General features: G+C 39.7%; 1 protein-coding gene across 1 annotated transcript; it reads left to right on the top strand.

Moving 5' to 3' along the window:
* Nucleotides 1–9,857: 9,857 nt before the first annotated feature.
* On the top strand, nucleotides 9,858–11,815 carry LOC129778753 (probable cytochrome P450 6a13). The gene is made up of 2 exons (XM_055785850.1): nucleotides 9,858–11,034; nucleotides 11,091–11,815. Exons 1-2 carry the CDS (start codon nucleotides 9,954–9,956, stop codon nucleotides 11,504–11,506), a joined length of 1,497 nt encoding a protein of 498 aa, XP_055641825.1. The 5' UTR covers nucleotides 9,858–9,953; the 3' UTR covers nucleotides 11,507–11,815.
* The last annotated feature ends 228 nt before the right edge of the window (nucleotides 11,816–12,043 follow it).

Below are 12,043 nucleotides of genomic sequence, written 5' to 3'. Positions count from 1 at the left end.
GGGGCACGAAACGTTTATGGTGAATAGACACTCCTCCCCTCTCTATGAGGGGAGGTTAGGGACCGCCATACAAATGAAGCATACATTTCTGCATAACTCAAGCACTAATTAAGCAAACGGAGTTATGCAGAAATTTGTGTTTCATTTCTATGGCAGATCCACCCCCCCCCCTTCTTAGACAGATGGGAGGAGTGTTGAACCACCTGTTTCTTGCCCCCTAGAACCTCCACATGCCAAATTTGGTTCCGTTTGCTTAATTAGTTCTTGAATTATGCAGAAATGTATGCTTCATTTGTATGGCGGTCCCTAACCTCCCCTCATAGAGAGGGGAGGTTAGGAGTGTCTAACCACCATAAATACATTTATTGCACTCTAAAACCTCCACATGCCAAATTTGGTTTCATTTTCTTTATTAATTCTCGAGTAATGCAGAAATTTGTGTTTCGTTTGTATGGCAGCCACCCCTTAGAGAGGGGGGAGGGGTCTCAAAATATCACGAAAACCTCTAAACCCCTTAAATACCAATTTTCATGTTGATCGGTTCAGTAGTTTTCGAGTCCATAAGAATCAGACAGACAGACAGACAGACAGAAATCCATTTTTATATGTTATATATAGATATAAGAAATGGTCATTTGCATAAAAATGTTTACATTTAGTTGGATTTATTTCTAAACATGTTCCCACAAGACATCCTCTCCTCCCTTTTTGAGTGCGTTACGTGATATTTGAATGATCCCATTAACCTCATTTGCGGCCGCGTTCAAAATAGTACCCAGCAAACATTAAATCGTATAATTTTGCACGTGCCAAGTCTTACAAGAAATCCGGATAAATCATAATCGAATATAATATCAACCAAAGTATGTATCGTGTATATTTGAAATCGCATAAACTGTAAAAACTCGATTTTATATACCATTATCAAATTAAGTCGCAATTCGGTATAATAAACATTAATTTTATGATGTACATTGTCGTAAAATATATTTAATCCGCATCATATGCGTATATTACGCTGATGCAGTTTGTGTGTCGTATAAGCGTATAATTTAAATCGATTCAGTACATTAGTAAATCGTGTTGCATGCTGAAGAAAATCATATTAAATCCTAATAAAGATCATATTACATTATATAGAAATGTCATTGAAATGCTGATGCACTCGAAAATTTTAACCGCTGTTGAATTAAATTTCAGATAGCCGCGCGAGATAGCTGGTGGATGATAATCCAGACGACCGGAGTTCGAACCCACATCGGAGCAGTTTTCACCAAACATCAATCTGTGGCATTTTAAACATTCATATTCCACTCCCAACACAAATCAATCAAACAATTATTATTTCTACGAACATAAATACTCATATATAAAAATGGGGGTTCGTGAGGTTGTAATAAACATTTCACGAAAATATTTTGCGCCATTTGTTTTTTTCTATGTCTGTAATAAATCGTATATAAGTATGGCAAAATTTGTATTTGGTGCTTTGACAATTCATGAATATATTCATATTAGATCGCAATTCAATTCCAACATAATCGCTATTATAGCCGGTCAAAGTTGCATCTTCAGCCAAACAAATTCGGTAAGCATTTGCCATGTATGTATATGGCCTACACTTTTGCATGCATATGCCAGTTAGGCGCATTATATGCCAACCAAATTTTAGGGCACATGATGTTATATATACGCTTGTTATGCGATTTAATGTTTGCTGGGTATTCACGATGTTTTTGTTTCGTACATTAATTCCTAGTCTGTAATGTCCATTTTGTGTGTATCAGACAATTCCCCAACTTCTCACGTATACCAAAACCCTTTTTTTCAAATGTTTATATGTAAATCTTTCAATTAAGTGTTTCATAAAAAAGTTGTAGATAGTTCGAGAAGCAATAAACTTATGATAGTTCCGCGTTCCAACTTACCCCGCTTTACGGACAAGTTGAAAAAATGCATATGAAAACTAAACATTTTCAAAATTCATATTTATCGACACATCCAGTGTGAATCCCTATTTATTTATCGAAAGTCATCTGTTATACCTTGTATATGCTGCAAACAGATTTTTTAAGATAACTTTCAAGTTGAACTTTGAAAAAATCATTTCAACATGCCCCGGTGTACCTTACGCAATATTTTTTGCCGTTTTATCGTCAGCATGGATATAAAACCAGATGACTTACCGACATGGGAATATACAGTTGTCAATATGAGAAGCAATCGCGATATATTGGAAAACGCATTCATTACGACATTACGAACATTACGAATAAGGTTCTGACATAGTATACAAATTTCACTAACATATAATGGTTTCATTTCGAGAATGGTTAGTGCTAGGATAAAACGTTTTTCATGTTACTTTTCCTGAATGGTTTTACGATTTCATAAAATATTGAAGTTTAATAAACTTTAAAAAATTCATATCTCCATTTTGATAAGTTACCAGGGTAAAACCGACACCTTAAGGATTTCCACATATTTCCAAGATCACCCATGTTTCTTCGACAGGTGATGGACAAATTACTGGTCCGGGGTTAACACAAGAGCTTTGATACCAGCTTTGGTGGGCATCCACGGGAGATGTGCCGATGAGCATTGAACGAAGGAATACCATGGTATTCCAGGTTTTTCTGTTGACTTGCCCTGTTCAACGTTGGTTGTGGCTGTTTTATCAGTCCAGCTCTGCCGTTTTGTCTTCCAAATATAGACACGAGGCTTGCACAAAAAAATTAGGACGCATTTTTTGCTGTCAGTGAAACACAAACCAGGTGTTCGTTTTACCCTGATTGATGGTGAATGAACTCGTAATTTTAAAACTAAGTTTTCGAGCATCGAGAAGCAACGAAACCATCTACCGTCTCACAAAAGACACAAATGATTTAAGATAAATTATATAAACAAAACAAACAAAAGTATAAAATTTTCGAAAATTTTCCGATTAAAAACTCAAATTCCACTAGCGAAATTTTACATGGACTAATTCCTGCTGACTGGCTCTGTTTTGTTCTTTGTTGTTGTAGAGTAACTCGAAACGTAGTAAATGAATAGTTTGTACGGGAGATATCAGAAAATTTGCAAAATATTGCTTCTTATTGGAGAAATCAGGGGGTATCGGTTTTACCCCGATTTCCTCTACATCGATTTTAAGACAATTTTTTTAAAGTGTTTCGATTGCTCAAAATAAGCGATCAATCGTGAGTTCAAAACTCAAGGCCCCCATTGACCATCTTTGTGTTGATACAGAATAACTACATCAACGTAACAATCATCAACAACAGAGATCGATCCACGGTCGAAAAAAAGATCGATTTTTCCATACAACTGTTCTGCTCTGCAAGAAACATCGGACTGCTGCTCTGTTAATAACACAACAATGATTATATCAACTGTCTCCGCTGTCCGCTAGTCTTACCGACATTCGCCCGAATGCAACAAATATCCGAATGCGATAGGTACCCGATTGAAACATTTACCCGAATGCAATATTTACCCGAATGCAACATTTACCCAAGGAAACTATTTACAGCTACCCTCCGTCGGACCTAAATAGAGGATAGTTTCCTATTGTTGCCGTGAATCGCTGGTCACCCTGGCGACTGTTAGCACATCGCGTACTGGTCCTGCCGAAGAGCAGGTCATGTATATGACAGAAGAATGACGTTAGAGAATTATATGAAAAAAATGAAAAGATGACTTAACAAAAGAAAAACATAAACAAAGCATTCATTGAATATGGTTAATTGTGCAACTTATACTTATTTCGATATACTTAAAACTATTCCTTAAAAGTAGCCTAACTAACATAAATTAGTGCTTATAATTAAACGGAATTGAATGTAAGTGGAACTAAAAACGAACGACATCTTATGAAACTAAACATATATTTATATTTATAGTATATTACACTTAACCTATTGTTACCGTGAGTAAACGAAGTACACATAGAAGCCGACACTGAATTTGTAATAATAATTAATAGTTAATTAATATCGATGTATTACACTAACTAAAATAAATATTGCAGCTTAAGCAATCGCTAAAAGAAGTGTTCGCTTGTTCATTCGAACAAACTTAAGAAATTCACGGTACGATGGCCAACAATAGAGCAGATTCGACTGCCCTCAACAATACCCATCCAGTTCGGGAAGGCAATTGTCATGCTTGTAACCGTCCGGATAGTGTCGACGACATGGTTGAATGTGAGGAATGTAAGAATTGGTACCATTTCGGCTGCGTGGGTGTCACACAATCAGTTGAACGTCGACATTGGTGCTGTAATAATTGTTTACCAATCAGCGTTGGCAGTAACTCCTCTAGAGAGTCTGCCCGGAAGACGCGAGAACAGCAGCGATTATTGCAGGAACAGCAGATTCGCCGTAAGCGGTTTCAACAAGAGAAAGCTCTAGAGAAAAAGCGACTCGAACAAGAGCAAAATCAGATTCTAGAAAAGGAGAAAATAGAGAAAACATTCCTACAGGAAAAGTATGAATTACAAGAAGCACATGAAGCTGACGAAGTCAGGAGCGCAATGAGCAACAGAAGTCGTTGTCGAAATAGCCTCGAGAAAGTCATGCAATGGATGCAAGATGACGGACCGAAGGAGCCAAAAGCCAGCTCACCAAATTATGCGGCAGAACGGGCACCAAATCCGGAAACTTCCCTCCACGACAATGGTAGCAACAAAGCTCCAACCGCGATCCATCCAAGTAGGACAACTACACAGCCGGACGCACAGAACAACCAAACAACTTTTCAACCTCGTACATCCCAAAATATGATTCATAAGAATATTCCAGCATTGGTAGTGATTCCGTCTAACGTTTCCCCCACCGAGCATATCGTGCCTCCTGCACAACTGATCAATGCTGTATTAGATGATAGAAGCATCGATATACCACCACTGCCGTTCCAGTATGCGCCTTCAGAAGGTGTCGCTGATTTTTCTCATCGTCCTTGTGATGATGCTCAAAATTCCACACCAATTCACTTTCCTCCAAAACAGCATTCGCTACCAATGTGTGCTGAGAATCAAGCTGCTGTGCAAATTCCTCCACCGAAAAACACGAGAAACGCGGATCCTCCTGTACATCCTATCCCGCATCAAAGAAATGAAAACGTTATCGTTGATTCTGGACCTTCACCAATGCAAATAGCAGCACGTCACGTAATGTCACGCGATCTTCCAGATTTCAATGGGAACCCAGAAGACTGGCCTATATTCATTAGTCAGTACAATATCACCACGGAAAGCTGTGGTTTCAGTAATGCCGAGAACCGCATCCGACTTCATCGATGCTTGGAAGGCCACGCTCGCGAATCGGTACGAAGTCGGTTACTCTTGCCAGCATCCGTGCCACGAGTAATAGAGACACTTCGGATGCTTTATGGGCGACCTGCATTACTCATAGACACTCTGTTAAACAGAGTACGCTCTACTCCAGCGCCGAAGATGGAACACTTAGAAACGCTAATAGAATTCGGTCTGGAACTGCAGGGACTCTGTGACCATCTGCAAGCGGCATCAGAAATCGCACATCTCAACAATCCTTCGCTGTTACAAGAGCTAGAAGACAAGCTGCCATCTCAACTGAAGCTTCAGTGGGCAATGCACAAACAAACTGTGCCCAATGTGACACTGCAGACATTCGCCACTTACATGTCGCATATGGTTTCCGCGGCGAGTCATGTTACCAAATTCGTGGGACACTCCAGTATGTGTCGGGGAAGTGATCGCAAGAATAATATAAATCCAAAGGAAAAAGGACAATTGCATACACACAGCTTGAATGACGAGCAACAGTTTCACACGACTAATAATGAGAACCCGGAAACTACAACACGCAGGTGTTTAGTCTGCAGTAAACCAGATCATCGAGCGAGAGAATGCCAACAGTTTTGTGGTCTAAGCGTGGAGAATCGCTGGCGCAATGTTCACGATCTTCAATTGTGTCGAATTTGCCTTAATCAACATGGGAGAAATCGATGCCGATTGTCAACCAAGTGTGGAATAGATGGGTGCGAATTCAAACACCATCCACTGCTGCACACTAAGGTGGAAAATATGGTCAAGCCCGTAACAACAGCGGAAAATCATTCGCACCGAGACGAGAAATCCAAAACGCTGTTCAGAGTTGTACCCGTCACACTTCAAGGAAAAAACGGATGTGTTAACACATACGCCTTTCTAGACGAAGGCTCCTCTTTAACCTTGGTGGAAAAATCGGTAGCAGAGCAGTTAGGAGAGTCCGGACCAGCAAGTGCGTTATACCTCAACTGGACCAATAATGTAACCCGTTGCGAAACCGACTTCCAGGAAATTACATTTGAAATCTCGGGAGCGACTAGTGGAAAGGCCTTCAGGATTCAGTCAGCCAGGACAGTATCTGAGTTGAAGCTTCCAGTACAGTCATTGAACCCACAAAAGCTTTCCCGGCAATATCCTCACTTAAAGGGACTACCGATTGCTGGTTATGAAGATGCTGTACCACGTGTTCTTATCGGTTTGGACCAATTGACTTTGTCTTTACCGTTGGAATGCAGGGAGGGACGACACGGACAGCCAGTAGCCACGAAATCTCGCCTCGGATGGTGTATCTACGGCGGATATAGTAAATCAACGTCCGTAGGTGTAAACTGCCACATTCTTGAAGTCAATCAGCTTCAAAAAATTGAATATTCTTACGGACAGGAAAAAGCTGGTATCAGACCAGTTGTTGAACTAGCTTCCGCGGAAGCTACTAGAGCCGAGAATATCTCGACCAACTTTACCGATCGCTTGGAATATCAGTTTAAATTCTTGAATAAACATCATATTCGCCGACATTGCTTCGATAGTGTCGGAGATGAACAACAGGTAACAGCTGAGATGAAGTTAGTTCATCAAGAGGGTGGGTTTGAAATCCGCGATTGGTGCCCCAATTCGTCGGACGTACTCATTCATCGGGATAGAAAGGTTGTTCAGAAAACAAAAGCCCTAAACTCGTATAAAAGTTTTATAGTGGGAAGAGTCTTCGGTATACTGAGGTTCCTAACCGAGAATATTTTGGAATTAGCGACACAAATGCGGATGAGCAATACTGCCATCATCGATAAAGGTCAAAACCCAAACAAACGTCTAGTCCTGCATCATTATATCATATCACAGTTTGGCTCTGAAAAACTGTTGACTACACATATTGTGCACGATGAATTAGGTAGTTGCTCTGGAAGCAACAAGGATCATCACAATCACATTTCATGTCGTTACATTATCCAAGCATTTTCTCCACTACATTCAGTTCAGCAGAACAAAGCAAACGAAGAAGCTTACTGCGCTGCGGTATGTGAAACCGACGTCTCCAAGTTAGTCTTGGCGAAGACGAAAGTTGAACATTTCAGGTTCAGAGCATGCTCATCGGGTCAGTCGGACTCATCGGGAGAGAAGGGTTATAGTCCCGTACAACCATGGCTAAACCAAAATAGCTTGTGGTTAATAGATTATATTGCCACTATCAGCTGCCACACGAAGTGGCTCATCGGTACAGGTGGAAAAAATGGGCTTAGTTCTAATTGCATATGAGGAAAAAAACGAAAATTAGAAATGGGAACGAGTAATCAAGATTCGCACAGCCACATCTGGTCAGATGGAACAAGCTTCAGATCGAACAACAACAGGATTGCTGAGAAAACCTGTTTCTAAGCTGATGATCTGGAACGTGAAGTGTCTAGGTAAAACAGCGTCGAATACGCTGTGTTACGAGGGCCGGGATGTTGCCGTGAATCGCTGGTCACCCTGGCGACTGTTAGCACATCGCGTACTGGTCCTGCCGAAGAGCAGGTCATGTATATGACAGAAGAATGACGTTAGAGAATTATATGAAAAAAATGAAAAGATGACTTAACAAAAGAAAAACATAAACAAAGCATTCATTAAATATGGTTAATTGTGCAACTTATACTTATTTCGATATACTTAAAACTATTCCTTAAAAGTAGCCTAACTAACTTAAATTAGTGCTTATAATTAAACGGAATTGAATGTAAGTGGAACTAAAAACGAACGACATCTTATGAAACTAAACATATATTTATATTTATAGTATATTACACTTAACCTATTGTTACCGTGAGTAAACGAAGTACACATAGAAGCCGACACTGAATTTGTAATAATAATTAATAGTTAATTAATATCGATGTATTACACTAACTAAAATAAATATTGCAGCTTAAGCAATCGCTAAAAGAAGTGTTCGCTTGTTCATTCGAACACCTATGTTTCAATTTAACCGGGCAATTGGTGGCATAAATGAAGATAGTTATTGGTTTCTACACTATATACTTCAATTCAACCGACTTCTTATATATCTTTGGAAACTCAGAAAAAATGAGTGGTTCTATAGTTTTGAAACGCAGTGTATGACAATTTCTATCATATCAAAATTAAAAAAAAAACTTAAAAAAGGGTAAAATAACTTTATTGTTATATTGACTCATGTCTAATCATTATTCCTCGAATGCACATCTTTTTTCGAATTAACATCAGTGATAGCAACCTATGAATTTGTGGTACAGGTTACATGGCTCATTGATGCTTAACGCTGCTGAGCCAGTTGAAAATAAATGAAATTAAAAAAAACCTTATTATTATTTGTTGAATTTTTTTTTTGATTTTGTATATTTCCTATAGAGACCAAACATTTTCAAAACGCGATAAAACACGCCGTCGCAGGTCGTCGCAGCAATACTCTTCATAATTTGTTAGTAAATAACTAGAGCTTGAAAAAAAACAAGGATCCGACCCGAGAGTTCCTGGAAGTAAAAAGATGCCGACCAACAAAGTTGAAATTAAATTTTTAATCGGAACCTACGTTGAACGAAGCTTTCGATTCCATTGATAAATTATGGATTTCTGTTTACTACATCTTATATTTTAACATTTTCCTACCGACTTTTATGAACGTGACTACGAAGGTTCCATCTCCGCGATCCACGGAAGACTAATCCCAGCTCGAGTGAAGCAGTGTATTATGTTGAGTCGCGAGATGTTCGACGCGGACTCAGTTTGCATTAGAGTAATCATCGTACAAGAGACAAGCGTGGGTTCATCAGGAGTTCTCTCATACGTGTCTCTTTCGCCATGCTCTACAGGTGATCAAACTGATTAAGCTTTACTCTCTCAGTCGTGAAAATGTATTAACAATCTGCCGGAGTTGTTTTTCTGCAAATCATGATGATTCAAATATTGTGTTGCGAATCTAGTTTATTGTTGCTCTCCTTTTGTTTTGGTTTAACTATCCGTTGAACAGGTTGACTAAAAATGAAAGTGGATAGAAAACAAATATTTTCATTCAAAACGAATGCTTTATATGTATGTTGTTGCACATAATAGTACAGGTGGTCAAAGTCGCATGATTTGATACGTTGTTAAAATGATGAGAGAACCAAACATGTTTCATCATCCAGCAGTGTATAACAAAAATTAAAAATGTTCTAAAGATATTTTTTTTTGCGATATATGAGTACCCAAAGGGTTGAAGAAAGTCGGAATGTGGATGGAAACAAAACAAGGGAAATAATCAAAATTCATCTTGCAGCTGTTTTCTGCAAATCATGATGAACCAAGACTGACAGAAAACAATACCTGAAGATAATATTATGGACAAAAAATAAAATATTGGAGCATATGAATCACTTGTTGAGCATACGGAGAGAGACGCTCTAACGAGGTTAAATGTTTACGGCTAAATTATCTCTCATAAGATAACCATTCTATCACCTGAATTCCCTCTGTGAGTTTCAATCTGTACAGAAAATCATTCAATGAGTCACAGCTAAGATAACTCAAGCACAATATAACACACTGTAACCCTCTCAGTGAAGTTAGTCTTGCGTGAATCGCGGGAGGAGAAGTTTTGTTACGATACATTGATATTCAGTGACATTGTGTTCAAATAATCGGCGCAAAAATGTTACTATATCTAGCAATAATAGCACTAACTCTTGCTGTACTCTGGATTCGGAGACGGTATTCCTACTGGAAGGATCGGAGGGTGGCATACGTGCCACCCACCTTCCCCGCTGGGAATCTTCGTGGGATGGGCCGTAAGGAACACCTTTCGGCCATGATGGAACGCTGCTACCGGAAACTGAAAGGAAGCGGTCCTTTCGGAGGAATTTTCTTCTTCACCAACCCGGTGGCAATCGCTTTGGAACTCGATTTTGTGAAGAATGTGCTAGTGAAGGATTTTCAGTTCTTCCACGATCGATCTGTTTATCATAACGAGGAAGACGATCCACTCTCCGGTAATTTATTTGCGATGGAAGGAGCCAAGTGGAAGAATTTGCGGGCCAAATTAACCCCGACGTTTACATCTGGTAAAATGAAAATGATGTTCCCAACCATTATTGCGGTGGCCGAGGAATTCGAAAAACTTCTTACTCAAGAAATCGCGAGAGGGAGTGAAATTGAAATGAAGGAGATCCTTGCAAGATTTACCACCGACGTGATTGGAAGTTGTGCTTTCGGTCTGGAATGCAATAGTTTACACGACCCGGACGCTCAGTTCAGAAAAATGGGGAAGAAAGCTTTCGACGCTGGATTTTTCAGGTTTTTCAAAATTATCGCGGCTCAACAGTTCCGTACAGTTGCTCGTGCTTTACATGTGACCACGACCGACCCTACTGTATCTAATTTCTTCACGGGTGCTGTGAAAGACACTGTTGAATATCGTGAGAAACATAAAATCGAGCGAAATGACTTCATGAACTTGCTTATCAAGCTGAAGAATATGGAGACATTAGATGAGGATGACGCCAATAACATGGGAGCTTTAACACTCGAGGAGATTTCTGCACAGGCATTTGTGTTCTTTCTGGCCGGGTTTGAAACCTCCTCCACGGCAATGTCTTACTGTTTGTACGAGCTTGCAGTCAATCAAGAACTACAAGAAAAGGCACGAAAAGATGTGCTGGAATCGCTGAAAAAATACGGGTCCATGACCTACGATGCAGTGCAAGATATGCATTACGTAGACAACTGTATCAGCGGTAAGTATCTCATGTTTACAATATCGAATATCTTTTCATTTTCAACTTTCTCATAGAGTCTCTGCGGAAGTATCCACCAGTATCTAATCTTACACGCAGCGTCTCAAAGGCCTACCAAGTGCCAAACACAAACTGCGTTCTTGAGAAGGGGTTGACTGTGATTGTTCCTGTGTACGGTCTTCATCATGATCCCGAGTATTATCCCGACCCGGAAAAATACGATCCGGACCGATTCTCGCCAGAGGAAGTGGCCAAGCGAAACCCCTACTGTTATATTCCGTTTGGCGAAGGACCACGAATCTGTATCGGAATGCGGTTTGGACTGATGCAGGCCCGTGTCGGGATGGCGTACATGCTGAAAAACTTCCGGTTTACCCTGTCCAGCAAAACGCCGGTTCCATTGAAAATTTCCAGTAACAGTTTAGTTCTTACATCGGAGGGTGGCCTCTGGCTGCGCGTTGAAAGGTTATAAAATAGTGCTATGATGTGATATGCGATAAAGGAGGCAATTATATTGTGCACATCGAATGTAAACAAGCTGGTTTTGCATCAGTGTAAGATTACGGGGGATGGGATTTGTAATTATTAATCTAGTGAGAAGAACAATTACGTCAGCTGATGCATACGAGCTGATAAAGCGTCGTAGTTAATCATAGAAACAAACGAATTTGGTTATATGAATTGTACGGATATTCAAAAAGTAGAATAATCTAACCAAAGAAATGTATCAATAGAATTGGTTGGGTAAAATTACAACAAATTTGCAGCAATTGACAAATTAGTACAGGCAACCTTTTTTTGTCCGGGGGATAGGGACCGCACAAAAAATCGTGCAGAACTTAACCAGTAGGTTTAAAAAAGCGTGTTCGGAACACATTTTGAAAAAACCTTTTTTTGTGCGGTAGATAGGGACTGCATAAAAAAAGTTTTGCCCAAGAAAATAACTCAAATCCACGCCGTTCACCGTTCAATTTCCTTTTGTTTCCCTACTTTGCGATGGGACAGTTTG

Source organism: Toxorhynchites rutilus, chromosome 3 (assembly GCF_029784135.1).
Source record: "Toxorhynchites rutilus septentrionalis strain SRP chromosome 3, ASM2978413v1, whole genome shotgun sequence".
Taxonomy (NCBI): Eukaryota; Metazoa; Arthropoda; class Insecta; order Diptera; family Culicidae; genus Toxorhynchites; species Toxorhynchites rutilus.
Note: the sequence above shows the minus strand (reverse complement) of the source record. Positions and strands in the feature narration are given on the sequence as shown.